At 39.3% G+C, this 23,389-nt stretch overlaps 1 protein-coding gene across 1 annotated transcript; it reads left to right on the forward strand.

The window, feature by feature from the left end:
* Window positions 1-21,847: 21,847 nt before the first annotated feature.
* Window positions 21,848-22,420, forward strand: LOC142171884 (uncharacterized). Its single transcript, XM_075235595.1, has one exon. It carries the CDS (start codon window positions 21,848-21,850, stop codon window positions 22,418-22,420), a length of 573 nt encoding a protein of 190 aa, XP_075091696.1.
* Window positions 22,421-23,389: the final 969 nt, after the last annotated feature.

Here is a 23,389-nt window from a genome sequence, read left to right on the forward strand (position 1 = left end):
AGTCAAGGTCGAGGCCAAAGAGTGGAGAGGCAGTATGGATCGCCTGGCCTCGGAAAAGGAGACTGCCCGGGCGCAGTTGACCTCGACGGAGGTCCAGATTCTAGCGACAAGGGAGAAGGCTGAGGCACGGTCCCAAAAGATTAAGGAGCTTCAGTCTCAGCTAAGCTCGGTTGTTTCTGATCAAGAGACCTTTGCCAAGGATCTTAAGGTGGCCAAGTCGGTGGTTGAAGTAACCAAAGTCGATGCCGACGAGATGATGGCCAAGTATAAAGCCGATGCCGAGGCAATCCAGGACTGCCTGAAAGATATTGTCGAGTACGTAAACTGGCAGTCCCCAAGGGAGGCCCTCGAAGAAGTTCATGCTCGGGGTTTTGATTTGTCGCCCGAGGTCGAAAATGCTAAGGGGCTCGAAGCCGAGGCCAAGAAGTTAGCGTATACCGAAAACAAAGAAGACTCCAAGGGTTTGGATGGAGCCTAGAGCGGAGAAGACTCTGATGGTCTCGGCGACGAGGCAGCCTCCAGTGGAGACCAAGTCGTTTAAGTACCTTGTATATTTTTTCTTGTTTTTGTACTTTTTTATTTTTTTTTGTCAAGGTCGTTTGGCCTTTGTAGAGACATATATATATATATAAGGCCTTTTTTTCCCTTTGACAGTTTTTTAGCTCGTCTCCTTTCGCTTTTTTCCTTGTGATTGTAAAGATATCGAATGCCTTAGCACACAGTAATTAGGTTTTGTTCGGAGGTTCGAACAGGTCTTGCTCTCGATATTATTTATTTTTAAAACTCGTGGGGGGATCGGTATGACTAGAAGCTTTCCCCAAACTAGGTGGGCAGTGCTAATAATTTCTACACATATGTGGCGGATTGAACGCGGTAACCATATCATCTATATAATCTATAATACAATTATTACTTTCTGAAGTGATGACACATGGTATGCATTTCTTTTGGAACATAATTGTGTAAGCAATTATACTATATAATTGTTGATAGTCTTGACAATTACTCCTGTTGTAAAGGAAAATAAGTCATCATTTTCTTCGTGTTCTAAAACATTTATGTGGCATAATCTATTGGGTTAATATCTTCCTGAAATTCATTGTTTTCTAGCAATCTCTATGACATTTTTATCTATATGTATATTTACCCTCAAATCGGATAATAATTAAATTTATAAGTGGTTTTAAGGATACTCGGATTAATTCGATACAAAGCGATAAATTAAGTTGCTATTGAATAAGCAAAGACAAAATAAATTCAAACCATACGAGTTGGATAATTTCAGCCTTAATGAAATAGCCACTCTCGAACCGAGCTCATTGAGACCGGTATAGACGAAAAAGAACAAGAGCTAGAGACAAAGAAAATAAAAATTATATATTTGCTTTTGAGTGCGTGTTACAATGTGTTTCATTAATTATCAGACCCCCTTTATATTATAGGAGAGTCCTATTTTAGGTACAACTCTATAAAAGATAAAACAATCTTCTGATTCACTGATTGTCGGTTCCTCACCGATACGTGCCGAGATCCCCGCCGTAATATTCGGCTGGTTACGGATATTTTGGCCTTCTGTTGGCTATGCTGGATTCTCCGACAATGCCCTTCGAAATCGATTGAGGCTAAGACCGATTCCAGGACTATGGCCTCGATATTCTCGAAGGCATGCGTCATGCCCCCGGGTTCTGGCTCGGTGGGACTTCGGCTCGATTTCGGTCCCTTGTTTCCATGTCTCGAGCCTTGCTTATTTTGTCGGAGGCTAGGATGCACCGTGAGCTCGATTTCAGCAGTATACAATGTACTACATTAAAAACTTATTACCCTCACTATTTAGGTTTTAATTTAATTACAAATCGATATACAATTTATCAATTATATACAAATTAATATTAATGAGTACCCATTTATAATAGGAATTTTATAGGGAATATAAGTTATTCTCTCTTCCCTCCCACTCTTCGATCTCTCTCTCTCTCTCTCTATCTCTCTCTCTCTCTCTCTCTCTCTCTATATATATATATATATATATATATATATATATATCTCACATTTATTGATTTTTCTCCATCCTATTTTTCTTCCTTCGATCTTTTTTGTTTTTTTCTCTTTTCTCATCTACTTTATCCCTTTTTTCGAGGAATTCATCAATATATATCATCGTTTTACTATAGAGTTTTAACTTAGTAATTTTCTTTCATGTTGCAAAATTAGTGTTCGAATTGAAATTGTCAATCAATAAATTTTGTAGGTGTTCGACTCTCTGACAACTAGGGATTTTAGCCTCTCTTTTGCTTAGGTTTTGGGTAAAAAAATACTAAAAGGTAGTCCCGAAAACTAACATAATGTACTTGCTTGCAGGGTTTGGTCAAAATGAGGCAAAGAAGCCAAAATTAGCTCATGAAGGAGTCAAACTTGCACAAACCAAATGCTGAAACTGAACCGCGGACCGCGATGGAAAAGCGCGGCCGCGTAGCGTTCACCGCTGAGGCGGATAATATTCTGCGGTCGGTGAAATAGAGGTTCAGATAAACTGCAATCCAGAGAAAACACCATCACGGACAGTGCTACAAAAGCGCGGCCACAAAACCAGTGGCGCGGTCGCGAGGGAAATTACGCTGACAGCAAGAATCGAGGTTTAGAGGCCTTGAAATCATGGGTCAAACAAAGAACGCGGCCCGCATCTACATTACGCGGCCGCAAAGTTACAAGACATGGACGCGGTGAAAATTCTGCTGGGAGCGTGATAAAAGGTTCAGAGACTTGGCAAGTGAAAGCTAATTGAAGAACGCGGTCCGCGAACATAATACGTTGCCGCAATTGAAGCTAACGCGGACGCGAATGTATTTACGCTTTCCGCGAAACCTAGTCCAGTCCAAGCCCAGTATTGAAGAAACGCGGAACACGCTTATTATTATGCGGCCGTGAATGCTCAAGCACAAACGCGGTCAGAATTACGCGTCCGTGAATCCTCCGCAGGGGTATTTTTGTCCGAAAATATCAGTTGTTTGACATTTTTAGGGAAAGTTTTGTAGAGCAGAGCACGTGAACGACTGGTTTTTACCCTTTTTGGGCAATTTTAGATTTACCTTCAAACTTTAGATTTTCATCTTGTAGTTTAATATTATGGCTTATATTTCATCTTTACCTTTGATTTCTATTGTATTCATGAGTAGCTAGACCTCATAGCTAGGGTGGTGATATTTAGCCTAATTCATGCTAAAATTGTAGAATTAGTGGTTGCAAACACTTATTCTTGCCTTTATGACTTAGGCTCTTCTTGAAAAAGAGAGACTAAGTCTAGAAAAATTAAGCTAACAAGGATTTGGGGTGAACTCAAGAGATTGATAGTCCCGATTAAAGGGTTAAACCTAGAGATAGTAATATTCGACTTGAGCCAATTTCATTTGGATTGTACGAACACTCATTTGGGTTTGAGAAAGCCAAATCAGGCAAAGTCACTCAAATTACCAAGAGGTATAGAGTGAGCACTTATGTGTGATGGTTATATCACGACCTCAATCGTATCAAGCTTGTCCTAAATTTTTGACACCCATTAGATACTCACCTAGGCGAAAGTCACTACCCTAGTGCCTTTTAACACTTGAAAACTTTCACCAAAAATCTTGTACTTAGTTTACACTTGGCATACAATAGTATAAAATTTAGAATAGAATCAATCACAATAATGTTTGGAAGTGCAATTAGAAATAACACGCACATCTAGATTAGTTAGATACCCGACTCCAAACCAAATTAACTCCCTGTAAAAATCGATCCCGACCTCATCGGGTAACACTGCATCGACCACTCCTTGCTACTATATAGTGGTGTTGATTTGGCCACGATCACTTTTTGGTGCCGAACTTACGCGACCACGTCCAAAAATTCGCGGTCCGCGCTCATGAGTTGCAGAGAGTTTGGAAATTGCTTCCACGGCCGCGACCAAGTTTATGCTGTCCGCGTTCAATCTTTCGCTGTCGCATCCCAAATTACGATGTCAGCGAAAACCAATGTTCAGAGAGTTGGTATTCTGATCCCAACTCATTCGCGGCCGCGGTCATTTTTACGCGGTCCGCGCTGACCTTTCCGCGGGCGCGCCCTTTATTTTTGCTGTCAGCGGAATCCAATGTTCAGAGAGTTGGTAGTCGGGTCCTAACTATTTTCGGACCGCACTATTTTTATGTGGATCGCGCTCATTTTTACGCGGACCGCGCTGACCATTTTGCTGCTGTGCCTCTTTTACGCTGTCAGCAGAACCCTGTTTTGAGAAACACTTTGATCATTTCATCTGATGTCCTCTGCCAATTCATTAAACCATAATACTAATGATCTTTCACTAAATGTGTGTGAAGATAATGGTGCGATCTCGTGGTGGTCCCGACAAATCCAAAAAGGAGGGGAGAATCCTCCCCCAGCCGAGGCAAAGGGAAGAAGATTGCATCCTTAGCACCTCAGAAGACTATTGGAAAAAAGGCACCACCTGTGAGACCTCAGGCTGACTCCTCGGACATTAGTGAATACCTCCCTTCTCGTGAGATTTTCGAGGGAGAATCTGAACAACAACCCGAGGTGAAATATCAACATTTCCGTCTTATCGATCAACCCACCTCTGCATCTGAGCCGGATGATAGCTCAGAAGGAAATTGTGAGACTTCAACACCTCCTCCCCCACCTGCTGCAACTCCGGCCTCAACAACTGCCCCTATTGATATTGATGATGAAAAAGAGGTTCTGGATGATAGGAGAGGAGGTGATACACATAATGGGGGGTTGAGTAGATCAAGGAAGCTGGCAGTATGGCAAGATCGATTTGTGAGTGAGAAGGCCTACCACAAATTTCAGGAATGGTGGCCACAAAGGACGCTCACCGTTGAGCGTCATTTCATAGAAAGAGACCTTCTCCCTCACAACCCGAATGTCAAGAGACAATTTGATGAAAGAGTGGGATGGAAATTCTTCACTATCAAGTTGTCGGAAGCAAATGAGTACCTAGTCAAGGAATTTTACGCCAATGTTACCCACATCAAAAAGGGCACTCATGTGACTAAGGTACGAAACAAGAAGATCTGGTTCGATGGCAAGACTTTGAATGCATAGGCCGAGTTTGATGATGTAGACGTTGCTCTATACATACATAAGTTGGCATTAGATGAAGCAACTCGTCCATGGTTAGCAGAGGTGATAGCCATACCAGGGACAACACCGCCCTGGCTTACACCAGGAGTCTCAATTGCCAGAAACACCCTTAGCTTTGAAGCAAAAGGATGGTGTACCTTCGTCTGCAGCCGCCTTGATCCGTGCCAGCATGGCAGTGACATTCCATTTTCTCGAGTGATCCTCATAGCGTCCATCATGGCAGGGTACCCGATAAATGTGGGGAACCTCATGGCTCGGAACATATCCAAGGCAACCGGGAAGGAAGAATGGTCTTACCCTTACCCCAATTTCATCATTACGTACCTAGAGGGCCAGCGAATTGAGGGGAGACACTTTGACACGAAGGTGAAGCCGAAAAGGCCTTTCTCCTGGTACAGCCTTCAGGGTCCAGACAACCCCAAGTCTAAGGGCAAAGCCACCACCTCCACTAGCCAGTCTGAAGAGCCAGAGGTAGTGACCATTGGGTCTGTGCCTTCTACAACTGAGGGGTCATCTGCTCCCATGCCACATCCATCCTCCGGGCCATCCACTTCTATCCCACCATCAGTGCCTTCTTCATCAGCTTACCCTCAGACTGTACTGAGGGTAAATCAGACTTTGGCCGGCATCAACAACTGGATGCAGGTAGCTACATCAAAGCTATTTTCCTTATCCAATGAAGTAGCAGCTCAGGCAGTTCCAGCACAGCTCCAGATGCCTCCATCAGTGGAGGAGCCATTGAAGAGTATTATTGAAAACCAAAAGAAGATTCTGGAGTCTTTGGGTGCGCATGAAAAGGTAATCAAGGAGCTGGGTAAATAGGTGAGGAAAGTGAAGAAGGGTCAAGAAGAGTTGAGGAAGGAGGTGGAGAAGCTCACTTCCGCCGGCAATATTCCTCTAGATCTCCTTATGGGAGAGATTTCCCCCACAGCACAGACAGCTCAGCCAGTACACGTACCAAAGTAGGAGGCTGACAGAGAGCCGGTGAGGAGAGTGGTGATACCCCAGATGGAGGACTTGGAGATTGAGCTGGAGGACCCCGAGGGAGGTGATGAGTCTTGCCAGTCACAGGACCCCACCAGTGACCTCATGCAGGTAGAGGCCTCATAGGGAGTTCTCTTTACTCTCTATCCCACCCCTATTCTATTTTTGCTTTTAACATTGAGGACAATGCTAATTTTTATTTGGGGGGTGGCCTTATTTTGATATGATGATTTTGATGATTGGTCTGTAATAACTTTGATACTATTTTTATTTATTCTCTACTTATTGTACTTTCATTTTTGTACTTTTCACTTTTGGTATGTATATAAAATTGCATTTCATGTATATATTCATCCCCATTTTGTGTATATTCATTTCAATCCCCTATTGTACATATTCAGTTTACTTTCCGTATTTTACTTTATAACTTCTTTTGTAATTATCCTTAATAGCTTAGCTTCTTATTTCATTTAATAGTTTCTTTTTGAATTTGTAGCTTCTTTTTACATTTTTTAGTGATCAATAAGCCTTTGGATTTCTAAATGCTACGATTCTTTGCAAAGGTGGAATTTGTGTGAACCGGGTGGCTCTTCCCAATGATGGATGGCGTGACAACCTTCTTAAGGGAGTGGGTCTGTTTTTCTTTCTGTTTTGATATATAGTAGTAATGAATAAAAGTATCTCAAGTAGGCTTCACTTGGTACCAACACATTTACCTTCGACATCATGGTTAGAGACAAGTTGGTTGAAGAGATTAGCTCTAGTTGTGACCTTTAGACTCTTGAGTTGACTAAAACTATCATCAAGTGGTTTTTATAATCCATCTGTGATCTTTAATCTTAGCTACGGTTGTTGTGGGCCCTCGACTCTATTCTCTTTAACAATCCAGTAGCTTGAGAGGTGAGGTATTTCATTGCAAGTCCAAGTCCCGTGCTAACAAGTCTAGAACTTACCCCAAATGTATTTCTAGGCAAAATTCTAAGTGTAGCTCGACTTGAGAAGTGATTATAGGCTCTCCTTGGTTCCATGTGAATTTGAAAATTTCCATAGCCTACCACTATGATGTCCTTAGTCAACCCCTTTGAGCCTAAGCCTTTTTCATTCAATAACCACATTACAAATCTTCATCCGTTCTATAATGATCCTCTTTTGGCACCTAATCTTTCCTTAGCATTCATGATGAACAATAGTCAAAAATATAAGTTTGGGGGAGAGACGAGGAATTTCAAAGTGATGAATGATGCAAAGAACAAAAGGAATTGATGAAAAGGAAAGACAAAGAAAAGTATATAAATATGATGTTAAAAAAAAAAGTATGTCAAAAGAAAAGCAAAGGTTGAAAGGATTCAAGAAAACAATGTTGAAAGGCTTGGAATGATGAGAAAAGGAGAAAAATAATCGTCATAGAGAAGAAAGAGTGACAAAGTGTCTCTCTAGTTCCCCCAAGAAAGAAGAAAATGAGTCAAGAAATCATGAGCCTAATTGAGAAAATGGAGTGCTTAAGGAAAGATGATACCATCGTAGTTCATTAGGTCTGACCTGGATCCAAAAAGCCTTCATTACATCCCTCTAAAGCCCTATAGGATTTCAAGTTGAGTGAGCTTACATTAGTGGTGATTTACATGAGGGGCAAGCCTATGGCACTTAGAGCCGGACTTGTGGCATTCTTTTTAGAGTGATGAGCACACTTCTTTACAATCCCAGTTTTGAGTGTCACATTCTATAAGATAAGATGAGCTCATGAAGAGTAGAGGATAAGGAGTCTGGGATCCACAACGACCTACGTGAGAGAGAGGTTCCTTGATGAATTGAGTCAACTCTTGATGCTCTTGTGTCACATTAGACCTATGAAACTCAAAAAGTCATAGCATAATGTTGTTGATAATACATTTGTGTTGAGGGTAATTGTTTGTTCCAATTGATGTTTGATGAAGTCACCTTAGGACAGCTGAGATTTTCCTTTCTTTTTCTTAAGGAGGTGGGAATTACCTTGTTTCCTTGAGGACAAGCAAAAGCTTAAGTTTGGGGAAAATGATAACTATGGATTTTAGCCTATTATTTGCTCTCTTTTGCTTAGGTTTTGGGTTAAAAAAATGCTAAAAGGTAGTCCCAAAAACTAACATAATGTGCTTACTTGCAGGGTTTGGTCAAAATGAGGCAAAAAAGCCAAAATAAGCTCATGAAAGAGTAAAACTTGCACAAGCCAAAGGCTTAAACTGAACCGCGGACTGCGATGGAAAAGCACGGCCGCGTAGGGATCACCGCTGAGGCGGATAATATTCCGCGGTCGGTGAGATAGAGGTTCAGAGAAGCTGCAATCCAGAGAAAACACCACCACTGACCGCGCTACAAAAGCGCAGCCGCAAAACCAGTGGCACGGCCGCGAGGGAAATTACACTGACAGCAAGAATCGAGGTTTAGAGGCGTTGAAATCTTGGATCAAACAAAGAACGCAGCCCGCGTCTACATTATGCAGCCACAAAGTTACCAGACGCGGACGCGGTGGAAATTCCGCTGGGAGCGTGATAAAAGGTTCAGAGACTTGGCAAGTGATATCTAACTGAAGAACGCAGTTCACGAACATATTACGCGGCTGCGATTGAAGCTAACATGGACGTGAATATATTAACGATGTCCGCGAAACCTAGTCCAGTCCAAGCCCAGTATTGAAAAAACGCGAATCACGCTTATTATTATGCGGCCGTGAAAGCTCATGCGCGAACGCGATTAGAATTATGCGTCCGTGAATCCTCCGCAGGGGCATTTTTGTTCTGAAATTTCAGGTGTGTATAAATAGATCTTTTTGACATTTTTAGGTAAAGTTTTTTAGAGCAGAGCACGTGAACGGCTGGTTTTTCCCCTTTTGGGCAATGTTATAATAGATTTGCCTTCAAACTTTAGATTTTCATCTTGTACTTTAATATTATGGCTTATATTTCATCTTTACCTTTGATTTCTGTTGTATTCATGAGTAGCTAGACCACATAGCTAGGGTGGTGACCCAATCCTAGTATGGGTATTTAATGGGTCTTGAATTTTAGGGCTTAATTGTTTATGGGTTAGTGATATTTAGCCTAATTCATGCTAAAATTATAGAATTAGTGGTTGCAAATACTGATTCATGCCTTTATGACTTAGGCTCTTCTTGAGAAAGAGAGACTAACTTTAGGAAAATTAGGCTAACAAGGGTTAAACCTAGAGATAGTAATACCCGACTTGAGCCAATTTCATTTGGATTGTACGAACACCCATTTGGGTTTGAGAAAGCCAAATCAGGCAAAGTCACTCAAATTACCAAGAGGTATAGAGTGAGCACTTATGTGTGATGGTTACATCACGACCCCAATCGTAACAAGCTTGTCCTAAATTCTTGACACCCATTAGATACTCACCTAGGCGGAAGTCACTACCCTAGTGCCTTTTAACACTTGAAAACTTTCACCAAAAATATTGTACTTAGCTTACACTTGGCATACAATAGTATAAAAAGTATAATAGAATCAATCACAACAATGTTTGGAAGCGCAATTAGAAACAACACGCACATCTAGATTAGTTAGTTACCCGACTCCAAACCAAATTAACTCCCTGTGGAAATCGATCCCGACCTCATCGGGTAAAACAGCATCGACCACTCCTTGCTACTATATAGTGGTGTAGGTTTGGCCACGATCATTCTCCACCACTGACAACCATTAAAAAATTTTGAAACTTTGAATTTGAATTTGGGTATTAAAAAAATATTATTTGTTTAGATTGGGTGTTATTGCAAACAGTTAAAAATATTCTTTGAAATTTATATCTCAATTTTGAGGGTGTGTGGTGAAGTTTAGAGTTGATTTTGGCTGGATTTCATAGTGAAACTCGAAAAAGAAGAAGAACACAAAACATTCAATATACATACAAAATTGTATTAAAGTTGTATTATAGTTGTATATAAAATGTATTTAAGTTCTATTATTTTGTAGTATATATATTTATTTTATTTGAATGTTGTATGAAAGTTAAAAAATAGTTGTATAATGTATGAATCGATGTACAAAATTTGTATTTAAGTTATCAATACTATCTTTTTACATAAAGTTGTTGATATGTATTAAAATTATATTAAGGGATGAGGTTTTAATTGAAATATCAGAGAGGAAGAAGGGCACACTACATACAAATTAAATTATATACGAAAATACATACAAAAGACATATATGTATAAAATTTAAGTTGTATGATGTTGTAGTTATACTTATCTGAATAAAAATAATGTATGAAAATTATAGATAAGCTATAAATAAGTTGTATACCATATAATTAGTTGTATGGAATTTATTTTTAGTTTATATATTATGGTAGTTGTATCAAATTTGTACGAAATTTTATTTTTAATTCGTACGTGAAAAAAGAAAAAAGGTGTAACTGATGAATCCCCTAATTTAAGGCATTAATAATGGATTGAATATGGAGAGAAGCACAGAGAATAAGGAAAGAGGAGAGGAGAGAAAAATGGAAAAGAGTGTAACTGAATTTCCTAATTTAAGGCACTAATAATGGATTGTATATAAATTGTGAGAAAAACACAATTAGGTAAGGTAATATACAAATCTAGAATAATTTTGGTAAATAATTTTTAAATATTGTATAGGAACGAAAAATTCCCAATGTCTATCCCATTTACATTTTATTCAACTTTAGAATGCCTAATATCCTTTTTTCCTCCTTATGTTTTTTTTAAAAAAAAATTAAAGCCATCCACGTAGGCTTTCACCTCCCGTGGTGGTGGGATGTTTGGCCAAGACCCTTACCATGTATATAACATATAAAATAAGATTATAAAATAGGGGACATAACAACCTTACCTACATATCAATAACTGAGAAAAATGGAAAAGCCATATAAGTAGAAAGTTTCCCTATACCACGAAGCTTACAAAAGGAGGGATGACCATATCAGGATTTGCTAAAGGACAATCCTAATATGTTAAAAAACCTTAGCCAATTCCTTTTTTATTAATACTGATTCTAAAATTGGCTATACCCAATATGTCCACATTGTAGGCTCCTCTTACACTTGAGGGGGTATCAGAAATGCTAGTAAAAATCTTGGAGATGTTTTGCCCTGCTCCAATCTTTGCGAATCCATTGGTCACCGTGTTGGCTTCTCTGAAGCAATGAATAGCTTATGCATTGACCAAATTGAGATTGTTTTGAATATATATAATCCAATCATGTAGTTTTCATGAAGTTGTACAGTTGCCCAGTACTATGTCTACCACAATCTTGGAGTCCATCTCCAATATGACATTATGAATACCATTGTCCGGCCATATGAATATGAGTTTATTTTGGCTGAATATATATAATGCGTGCATATTTGAGATGCCATCTGAAATTTATTGATCTGTCGTATGTACTGTAATTCACTAATTTGTATAATAAGATCCAGGGCCCTATCGTTCTGGCTTCATTCACATCCTCAAGTAAGAGAAATTTTACCTACATTACTTATGTGAGACTAGTTTATTTCTTGATAAGTGGACTCATGTTCCTACTTGTTTTAAAACAAGACTAAGAAAGTGTAATGATCCAGCGGCATGCTCCATTGGGTAATTTTGGACTTAGGAGTTAGTACGGATAGTAATTTGGATGTCCGTAGTTGGTTTAGACTTGAAATGGCAACAATTAGAAAATTAGAAGTTTTGGAAATTAAGAAGTTTGACCGAGAGTTGACTTTGTGGTTACCAGGCTCAGATTTTGGTTTCAAAAGTTGGAATAGGTCTGTTGTGTCATTTATGACTTGTGCGCAAAATTTGAGGTTAATCGGAGTTGATTTGATAGGTTTTGACGTCGATTGTAGAAGTTGGATTTTTTTTGTTTTCATTAGGCTTGAATTGGACTGTGATTCATGTTTTTGATGTTGTTTGATGCGATTTGGGGCCTCTACTAAGTTAGTATAGTGTTTTAGTACTTGTTGGTATATTTGGTTGAGGTTCTGAGGGCTTTGGGTTGGTTTTGGATAGTTAACGGATCAAAAATTGGCTTAAGTGTTAAGCTGGTGCTTCAGGTCTGGTGTCACCTAGTTTGTATGTTTGTGAGGTGGAATTTTGGGAGTTTGAGGCTAGGAATTTGGAGAGTTAAATTTGGGGATTTGAGTGACGATTTGGTGTCACCATTTGGTAACTTTGGTATGGTTGGACTTGTAGTGGAATGAGCTTACGGATTTTGTAAATTTTATCGGATTCTGAGACATGGGCCTGGGGGTTAACTTTTGAGTTGACTTTTTGACTTTTGATTAAGAACTTAGCATTGTCATATGGAATTGATTCCTATAGCTTGATTTGATCATATCGAATTGTTTGTGGCTAGATGTGAGGCATTTGGAGGCCGATTCGCAAGGCAATGACTTGTTGGAGTAGAGATTTGTACGGTTTGAGGCAAGTAACACTTCTAAACTTGGTTCTGATGGTATGAATCCCTGAAATTTCGTGTTATGTGATGGGTGTTGAGGTAGCGTGCATGTTGGGTGATGGCGTGTAGGCGTGCACCGTAGTAATTGTGATTTAGTCCATTCCATGGAACTGTGTAGCCATCTTATCTGAACATTAGTACTGTACTCTATGTGTAAGAGTACTTGAGCTGTGATTTATGCTAGAAATCATGTTTAGGCTATGAGTCAGTACTATTGGGACCCACAATGGTTGTTCTTTGCTGTTGAGTTATTTGCTTGATTGCAGTTATGTACTCAGTCGCATTCATCATTACGTATCATATCTTAGTCTCTGTTATCATATATTGTCACATCATGTATCATTGATTTGGGCTGCTTTGCATGAGTGTTGTGAGCCCGAGAGACTAGAGAGATTGATGACTGAGTGAGGTCGAGGGCCTGTTTGTGAGTGATATATATGGGATCGGGATGCACGCCGCAACAGGCTTTATTGATTCATGGCATGATTAGCTTATTATAGCGCTTGGGCTGGATCTGCCTCTCTGGAGTCTACACACCCACAGTGAGCCCAATTGCTATTGATTCACGATATTTGATTTGGGCTCGATCTGCCCTGTACAGTGCTGAGTAATTAAGTGTGTTGAGCATATTTGAGATAGTCAGGTTGAGTACTCCAAGAGTGTGAGTAAGCGAGGCTTTCATTGTGTTGCATCACATATGAAATGCATATTGGCGTGTAGATATAGAGATATAATATTCCTTATATCATTCACACTTGACATATTTTATCTGTTCTAAGTTTAATTGTTAAACCTAAAAGCATGTCTACATTCATGTACTGGTACCTGCAAATTATGTGTTTCTCTGAGATATTACTGTCATATATTCTGTAAATTTCTGTACTATTTAATTTTTTATTTGGACCATATTTTTCGGACTCACCACTGCTTTCATTCCAAAGGTTAGACTTGTTACTTATTGAGTTGGTTGTACTCACGTTATACCCTGCACTTCGTGTGTAGATCCAGGTGTTTCCGGACACGGTGGTTGTTAATCTCAGAGTTTTCAGCCGTTTGGAGATTATCGAGGTAGCTGCCTTGGCGTCCGCAGATCTTGACTCTACTCCTCTATCCTTAGTTTTACTATTCACTTCTACTTTCTTAGACAATGTATCAGACTATGTATTTATATATATGCTCAAGTACTCAGTGACACTCGGGTTTTGGGAAATTCTGTATTGAGCTTTGACGTTTTCATTCGGTTTTATGAGTCTTTCACTTAAGCTTTTTTCCGTAAAATTTAAATTTCAAGATGTTGGTATGTGTAAGTAGCCGGCTTGCCTATCATGATAGGCGCCATTGTTGACAGCCAATTTTGACCCTCCCTTTTAAAATTAATTTATTTATACTTAATGATTTGCAATAAATGTTTTCAAAGTATTTTTTCAGTAATGAATACCTATTTCTAGCAATTAATTCAATATTAATTTCAAAATTAATCATTTGGTATTAGTATTATGTGATTACGAATCATATTTACTATTTTAGGATTATTAAAATAATTTCTATACGTAAGTTCTATGATTAATTCAGTAAATTATTTCTTAAAATAGGTAAGTTGTTTAGTATTTCAATAATTCAAAATTAATGTCCTAGATAAGTATTTTTATAAATAATCAATTAATTATAATAATTAGTACTCTCTCCGTTCTAATTTATGTGAATATGTTTGACTGGGCACGAAGTTTAAGAAAAAATGAAGATTTTTGGAATTTGTGGTCCTAAACAAGTCAAAAAGGGGCCTAGAGTATTTGTGTGGGTACAAAAGCTTCTCATTAAGGGTAGAATTGTAAGTTTAAGTATAATTATTTTCAAATTTAGAAAGGGATCATTCTTTTTGGAACAAACCAAAAAGGAAATAGGTTCACATAAACTGAAACGGATGGGGGGTAGTATTTAACAATTGTAATTTTTTTTATCACATTTATTAAAAGCTATTAAGTTTATTTAACTTAATTTCAAATGGGATTAAAGACCAAAAGGCTACAATTGCAATTCTTGAATCAATTATAAAATGGCTACCTTTTAAACAGTTTTTAGCCCAAATACAAGGCCCAATTCGGACCTAACACAGTCCAAACATCCATATCCAATTTCCTCACAAAGAAAGCACAATGAATCTGGGCCGTTGATCTATCATATCAACAACCCACGTTTTATCCCCAATTTCCTTTAATTTTTGTATCTCCCCAGAGACCTAATCTCGACCGTCCAAACCTTATCATCTAACGGCCACTGATTTCCCATTTTAATCACAAATTCCTAATTATCAAAATGATCGCAGCCGTTGATCAACAGATCCAACGACTCCCATTCCATCTCCCTATCTTAACTCAGAGACGACCAAACTCCCTCCCCAAACCCTAATCATTTCACTCAAAGACCTGGCCGCCTCTCTTTCCCTTTCCATTCTCTTTTCTCTCAAACTCACGAACTCAATCAATCACAACAAATTAGTGCAAAGTCACAAATCGATTGGAGATTTCATCTTTTTTGCTTTCCGAATCCGTGAATCTCGCTGATTTCATTCCCATTTCATCACACAAATTCAAAAACCCCAAAAGCTTAACACTAAACTCAAATATGAAAGCTATAACTATCATTCCCGTGAATCCGGCTGCAAATTCCTTTTTCCAATCACAAATATCAAACCACTGAATCATGAAACCCTAGACCCAAAGACGTAACATCAAATCTCTGATGTTCTTTCGTGCTTTGTCAAATCGGAGCATGCATGGAGTTCCTTCTAAGAATTAATCATGAGGATTCGATGTCCAGAGGTCAAACTCAGTGACCTCTAAACAATAGAGTTTAATCGATGGTCCTCTGCCTTCAACGATTCAATCCCCCTTCTCAGGTAAAAATCTTCACCAGTTTTCTCTCTGTTCTCTTTCAATTTCACTCAATCATGCTCACATCACATGGTAATCGTCACCTTTCACTGTCTTATTTTGAATTCTTTGAACCCTAGAGCCTTAATGGCACTATAAATAGAAGCCTTTAATGTCATCTACCATCACCTTACATCATAAACTAACTATCAAACACTGAAGAGATACACACAAAAAAACATTAAGAAGTTTAGCCTTAGGTTTCTCACTGTTTTCCTTTTCCTTTTCCTTTTTCCTGAGTACTATCGTTGGTCTAAAGTTGAGTGTTCTGGGATCTTAAGCAACTAAAAAGGGCTTTGTTTGGTCTGCTGCTCTCAAAAGGTCAGCACCTCTCTTATTCTTCTCTTTTGTTCATTTCTTTGATTGAGACAAGCATGGTAAGTTAAGTTCTGTATATTAAGTTGTTCTATGGTGTTTAATATGTTAGTATTTGTGCTATGTTAGTTTAATGACTACTTGTGATTAGTTTTCCTGCTATGAGTCTTTAAATGATGGTTGATTAAACTATATGATTGATTCTTGCTGATCTTATTCCTTGAGTTACAACAGTCCACATCCTTAGGTTGTTATATGTTCATGTTCACATGAACCTTATAAGCTTTGTTGGTATACTGTAACCTTTATCCTTGCCTATTTCATCTTTGTATCTTGTGAGTTTCTAAAGTTGAACCTATATTCTGATAACTATGATTGAACGAATCTTAAGGTGTTTCAGTTTATATCTCCTATCCTTTAATCTTAAGCAGGAACTCCAGGTGTTTATATGTTATTTCCTTACTCATGTTTGTTAGACTGTTTCCAAGTTGCTACTATGGTCTTTGATTTTGTTTAGTTGCTTGTTGCTTCTGTTAACATGACCTTGTTTGAACTAAATCTCTCCTTTATTCTCTCTGTAATCCTATTGTACACACTGTTAAGGATAATCCTTCTTTTCTAATAATGTGATTAGGATTCTGTTCTTTTCTCTCAGTTATAGAGACTGGTAATTAGATAAACTGAACATAACTGTTTTCTTGATTAGTCAACACCCCTCAACAACATGCTTATTTAGTATTATATCTCATATCTCTTATCTTTAGAGTCATAATACGTCTTTATCTTTTAAAGAATCCAGTCATTCTGCCCTAGTTAAGTGATAACTTGTAAAAAGAAGCATGATCATCTTTGTATCTATGTGCTAACTTAGAATTAAGGATTCCTCTATCTGCATAAGGTCATTAATGACCTGAGATGTTTAAGTAGCTAGTTAACTACTGTGTGTTCTTACTTAATTCCTGGTTATACATTCTGCCCAAAATTGTCCTAGTCTCTGCTCTCTTGATAAGTTTAAAACCAAGTCTAATCCCTAAAGTCTCATAAGAATCTTTGCTGACACTATCTGAACTTGATGATTTGCTTGAAGTTAATGCCATTAGGAGCATGGTGCTTAAGAATTCCCTGTCGTAGTCTGTAAGTTAGTGGACCTACTGAGAATGTTGATCATGTTATAAATACCTTTGAAACCTCTACATATGATGAATTATTGTTGTATAACTTTACCTCTTCTTGGAGTATTGCCTTACTATAGGCTCAGACTTTTGTAACATGTTCATGATATTTCTGATGTTCACCTGTATGAGTTTCAGAGTTAGATCTTTAGAATTCATGTGAATACATATTTTTCTAGTAATTCAGTATAGATTGTATGTTCTTATATTAGGAAGGAAAGTATATCTTCTGGTAGGTAATGCTTTAGCATTTAATTTGCATTGTAAGGGCCTCATTGGCATTCAAACCCATAAAGAAAATATGTTGTTAGTGTTTAAGGGTATTTGGGAGTGGGTTCGACTCTAGGTTGGGTTGCCCTCCCCGGCACAAGCATTGCCCTAGGCCTTGAGTCCCTTGGAAACTTTGAAATGTCGGGGGATTCAAAGGGGGCATCGACCTTGAGTGGGGCTTCCTCCTTAGCCCTTATTTAATTGACGCATTTATTTCTTTAAGGGTTAAATATATAATGACAATGAAAGTTTTTCAATGTGGATTATTTTCTAAGTAAAGACACCACATTAATATAATTTTTCACAGTGTTGATTATCTTCTTTTTTCAATTATTTGTCCATATATTTGTCATGTGTATTTGAATATGCTGAGAATGTGGAAATATTTCTAATGACCTTCTTTTATTTCTTTTGGGCATGTATACATTTGGGCCTTGCTGAGTTCTTAAGGAACTCAGGCCCATACCAGCGTTTGATACACTTTTGAAGAGTCCAGTCTCGCCATGGCCGCATCTCTCAAGTCGCTGGGCCTATCTTGTTGGGGCCCAATCATCAGAGTCCAGTCCTCTCTCCCTACCTCTTTCATTACTATTCTTCATTTTGCTTTCATTATCTTTCTCTTACTGCCCCTGGAAGAGCAGTTGAAGAAAATTCCAGCACAAATATCCATCATGGATCTATTAATGAGCTCTAACAGTCATAAGGACGCTTTATTAAAAGTAATAAGTGGGGTAAGTGTACCTAGTAACACCATTAGTGAAGCTTTGGCCGCGACAATTGGGAAAATGGTCGAAGCAAACATGATCACTTTCAGAAGAGACGAACTTCCTGTCGAGGGCACAAGTCACAACAAGGCTCTTCACATCACCTTCAAGTGCGGGGACAAAGTGGTGTTCCGGGTTCTGGTGGATGGAGGGTCGAGAGTCAACATTTTCCCCCTCTCCACCCTGCGGGAATTTGGAATTCATTTGAGGGAAATCAAATTCGAGGGGGAATGCCAAGAGATCGTGGTTCACGGCGAGTGGGGTCACTCCGCCTATCTGGAATATGTCATTCCGTTCATTGAAGGGCTGGATGGAGTTGCCTTCCACGTCGTGGAAATCATGCAGACTACTAAGATGGAGAGGACTGAATAAAATTATATAATGCAGTCACTGTATAGATCCAAGATGGCCATGGGGGAGATGATGAAATATGGATACATGCCAGGAACATGGTTGGGAGCCAAGTCAGATGGAATCACAGAGCCAATTGAACATAATGGGCAGAAAGGAAGGGCTGGCATAGGATATCAGCCTCCGAAAGGGAAATCTCGCACCGTTAGCTCCGAGAAAAATGTTTTCTTGCTAGAGCATGTTGCAAGTCCGAGACAGAGTTCAACACCCGAAGATGATATCATCAACGGGATGGGAAAGTTGTTCGTGAATATGATTGAAAAATATTATGAAGGAACTGACATCAAGACACCGACTATTAGGGATGCCAAACCAGGGGAAGAGCTGCATAATTGGATAGCAGTCCATCTTTGGTTCGCCGAGAGTCTTGGTAGTATGGAGTTGTAAAAGTTTTCTTTTGAAAAGATCAGGGTCAATTGAGGCATATATCGTGTATGTACTATTTTTTCGTTTGCCTCTTGTGAACGCTTAAGACGTTCCCCTTTTAATGAAATAAATGAATCATTTTCCTAAATATTGCAACTTTATATTACCGCTTTATTTATACTTAGTTTTTCTTTTCAGTAATCAAACCGATAAAAAACCGCATTCGACGATTATGACATGTAATGAAACCATTGAACACAATGACCCAGATTACGAGAAATATGATGAGAGTATGATGCCAGGAAATCTCTCGCAGGAGATCGAGCAGCTGGAGATTCAGAAGAAGCCCAATCTCAAAGAAACAAGAGTGGTCAATCTTGAAAGCGGAGAAGATGTAAAAGAAACCAGAATCAACATTCACCTAGAAGCCGAGCGGAAGGAAAAAATGATTCAGATCCTACGACAATACGTTGACGTGTTCACTTGGCCTATGATGACATGCAAGGATTAAGAACCGACTTTTTCTCGCATCGACTACCCACTAACCCTACCAGACTGTCGGTCAAGCAGAAGCCCAGGAAGTTCAAACCTGATTTAAGTCTGAGGATAAAAGAAGAAGTGACCAAACATATAGAAGCAAATGTAGTAAGGGTCACCAACTATCCAAGCTGGTTGGCAAAAATCATCCCAGTGCCCAAGAACGACGGAAAGATCAGAATATATGTGGACTATCGAGATCTCAACAAAGCTATCCACATCCTCATCGACAATTGTGTGAAGCATGAACTGTAGTTGTTTGTGGATTATTTCGCTGGATACCACCAAATTGTAATGCACGAGGAAGACGCAAAAAAGATATCTTTCACACGCCTTGGGGAGTCTACTATTATAGAGTTATGTCGTTCGGTCTCAAGAACATCGGCGACACCTACATAAGGGCCATGACGACCCATTTTCAAGATATGATTCATAAGGAGATTGAATTGTATGTGGATGATGTCATCATAAATTCTCGAAAGAGTTCATAGCACTTGGATGACTTGAGGAAATGTTTCGAACACCTGTGAAGGTACAGTTAGAAGTTGAACCCAACAAAGTGTGTGTTCGGAGTCCCTGTTGGGAAACTATTGGGTTTCATTGTAAGAAGAAAGGGGATAGAACTGGATCCCTCAAAAGTCAAGGCCATCCAGGAATTACCGTTACCAAAGATCAAGAAAGATGTCATGAGTTTCCTGGGCAAACTGAATTACATTAGCCATTTCATAGCCCAGTCCATGGTAATTTTTGAACCCATTTTCAAGCTGCTAAAGAAGGATGCTGCCACGAAATGGACGGAGGAGTGCCAGAAAGCCTTCGATAGAATCAAAGAGTATCTTTCAAAACAGCCACTGTTGGTTCCCCCTGAACTAGGGTAACCATTGTTGCTCTATTTGTCAGTCTTGGACAGTGCCTTCGGTTGTGTGTTGGGGTAGCATGACGAAATAAAGAGAAAGGAGCAGGCCATCTACTACTTAAGCAAGAAGTTCACACCATGCGAGGCCAAGTATATCCTGATAGAATGCACTTGTTGTGCTCTGACTTGGATCGCTCAGAAGCTAAGGCATTACATCTAGGCATACACTACGCATTTGATATCTCGACTCGACCCGCTTAAATACAATTTTCAGAAGCCAATGCGTACCAGGAAGCTAGCTAAATGGTAAATTCTCCTCAGTGAATTTGACATTGTGTATATAACTCAGACGGATATCAAAGGGCAAGCTTTAGCCAACCACCTCGCCGAGAATCCAATTGATGGAGATTATAAACCGCTTACCACGTATTTCCCCGATGAAGAAGTACTATTTGCTAGTGAGGATATTGCAAAATCATACCCTAGATGGAGAATGTTTTTCGATGAAGCAGCAAACTTCAAAAGATTCAGGATTGGGGCAATCCTGATTTCGGAATCCGGACAACACTATCTAGATCAGGAAAGATAAGATTCCCTTGTACCAATAATATGGTTGAATACGAGGCGTGCATCCTTGGAATCAAAATGGCAGTCGACATGAACGTCAAAGAACTTTTGGTCATACGAGATTTTGATTTGTTGATACACTAAGTCCAAGGAGAGTGGTCCACCAAGAATGTCAAGATATTGTCGTACATGTACTGTTTGAAGGAGCTGTGAAAGAAGTTCACAAAGTTTGAGTTCAAGAACGTCCCTAGGATTTAGAATGAGTTCGCCGACGCCCTTGTAACCTTATCATCTATGATTCAACATCCAGACAAGAACTACATTGACCCTACCAAGGTAGAGATCAGGGATCAACATGCCCATTGCTTCCATGTGAATGAAGAATCAGATGGTAAACCATGTTATCACGACATTAAGAAATTCCTTACGACCCAGGAGTACCCATAAAATGCTAGCAATGGTAAAGAAATGAGGCCTCAGGAGGTTAGCAAACCACATTTTCCTCAACGGGGAAGTCTTGTACATGAGGACCCCAGACTTGGATTTGATGAGATGTGTAGACGCCGCTGAAGCAACAAGACTATTGGAAGAAATACATGCAGGGACATGCAGGCCCCACATTAACGGTTTCACATTAGCTAAGAAAATTTTGAGAGTCGGATACTTTGGGATGACTATGGAAAGCGACAATATCCACTACGTACAGAAGTGTCACCAATGCCAGATTCACGGAGATTTCATCTGGGTTCCACCAAATGAGTTAAATGTAATAGGTTCACCCTGGCTATTTGTCTCCTGGGGCATGAACGTGATTGGACCCATAGAACTTGCAGCATCAAACGGACATCATTTTATCTTAGTAGCCATCGACTATTTCACTAAATGAGTTGAGGCATATACTTACAAGGTCGTCATGAAGAGGGTAGTGGCATATTTTGTCTGAAACAACATCGTTTGCATATTTGGGATACCGAAGTCAATCATCACTGACAATTCCCATAACCTCAATAACGACCTCATGAGAGAAATCTGTGAGAAGTTTAGAATCGTCCACCACAATTCCACAGTCTACAGACTGCAAATGAATGGGGAAATCAAGGTAGCTAACAAGAATATCAAAAGGATTCTGCAAAAGACAGTGGACAATAACAGACAATGGAATGAGAAGCTACCCTTCACTTTATTAGGTTATCAGACTGCCATGAGAACATCCACTGGGGCAATGCCATACATGTTGGTATACGGTACTGAAGCGGTGATACCTGCAGAGGTCGAGATACCGTTTTTAAGAGTCATTCATGAGGCAAAATTGGACGACGCAGAGTGGATACGGGTCAGGCAGGAACAACTCATGCTCATTGATGAGAAAATAATAGATGTAGTGTACCATGGACAGCTATATCAGAACAGGATGGCCATTTCATTTAACAAAAGAGTGAAGTCTCTCCAATTCACACCGGGGAAGTTGGTTCTGAAGAAACTCTTTCCCATAAAGAAGAAGCCAAAGAAAAGTTTGCACCAAAATAGAAAGGTCCTTACGTGGTTCACCGAACTGTTTGGTGGAGCTCTAATCCTGGAAGAAATGGATGGAAGAGTCAACAGAAGCCTATCAACTCAGACGCAATCAAAAAATATTATGCCTAAAGACAAATAGAGTTAGGATTTTTGATGTAATAGAACTCGTTCAACCTGATTTCCCACGGAGGGATACGTAGGCAACCTACATAGGGTTCAGTTTCTCTCTCCCCTTTCTCTTGTAATAGAAAAACCAAATATCACTTTTCTATGTTGCTCAGGATCTATGCCGACATGATTTTCTCAAAAAGGAATACGTAGGAAATCCTCATCGGATTCAGTCGTCTTTTGTAATTGAACTACGTTCTGGCCTGATTCCACTTGGATACGTAGGCTGTTTGAGTCAAACATGGCCATTTTCATTCTTAGTCTCATCATTTTGCATCTGTTGTAATCGAACTACGCTTCGACCTGATTCCGTTTTGGACACGTAGGCAACCTGAAAGGGTTCAGTCATAACCTTAGGAAATCCTTTGTAATACATTAGTTCTAATTTAGGATCTAGTTGCAACAACAAGTAGTCGCGTTTTCATAGGCGTCACAAAAGATCGACACCAACATAACGAAGTTCTCAAAGGAATATGTTCGCATGTGGAGAACTTTTCGTAACATGCCATAATCCGTAACGACGTCATTTTCTTTAAAAGAAACAAGTACTTTAAAAAAAATTCTAGATATATATGTATATGTGTATGTGTGTGTGTATACAGTAACTCGTTCCATCTATCGAACTTCCTGGCGCAATCATGTCAAAGGCTCGGGCAAACCAACACTGTGGTCGACACAAACCAACTCCCCCACCCCCCACTAAGAAGTTTTCTTTGAGTCGAGGGTCAATAGGGAATAAGGAAACGCTGGGACGACACTAGGGCAAATGACGGATCCGCCACTTGCCTAAGATTATCTCTCCTCATTTTTAATTAAAATTTTCTAGTACACTTAAAGCTAACTCTTGAATCCTCTACAGGTGCCTCGGAATCAAGCAGCTGACACGAAAATTTGTACATAGCAAACCGCATGCTCACCTAATCGGATCATCTTGTACAAA

This window comes from Nicotiana tabacum, chromosome 17 (assembly GCF_000715075.1).
Source record: "Nicotiana tabacum cultivar K326 chromosome 17, ASM71507v2, whole genome shotgun sequence".
Lineage (NCBI taxonomy): Eukaryota > Viridiplantae > Streptophyta > Magnoliopsida > Solanales > Solanaceae > Nicotiana > Nicotiana tabacum.

What these genes read in the sequence shown, in the direction of transcription:
- LOC142171884 (XM_075235595.1), top strand. Translation starts at nt 21,848, where the DNA reads ATGAATGGGGAAATCAAGGTAGCTAACAAGAATATCAAAAGGATTCTG.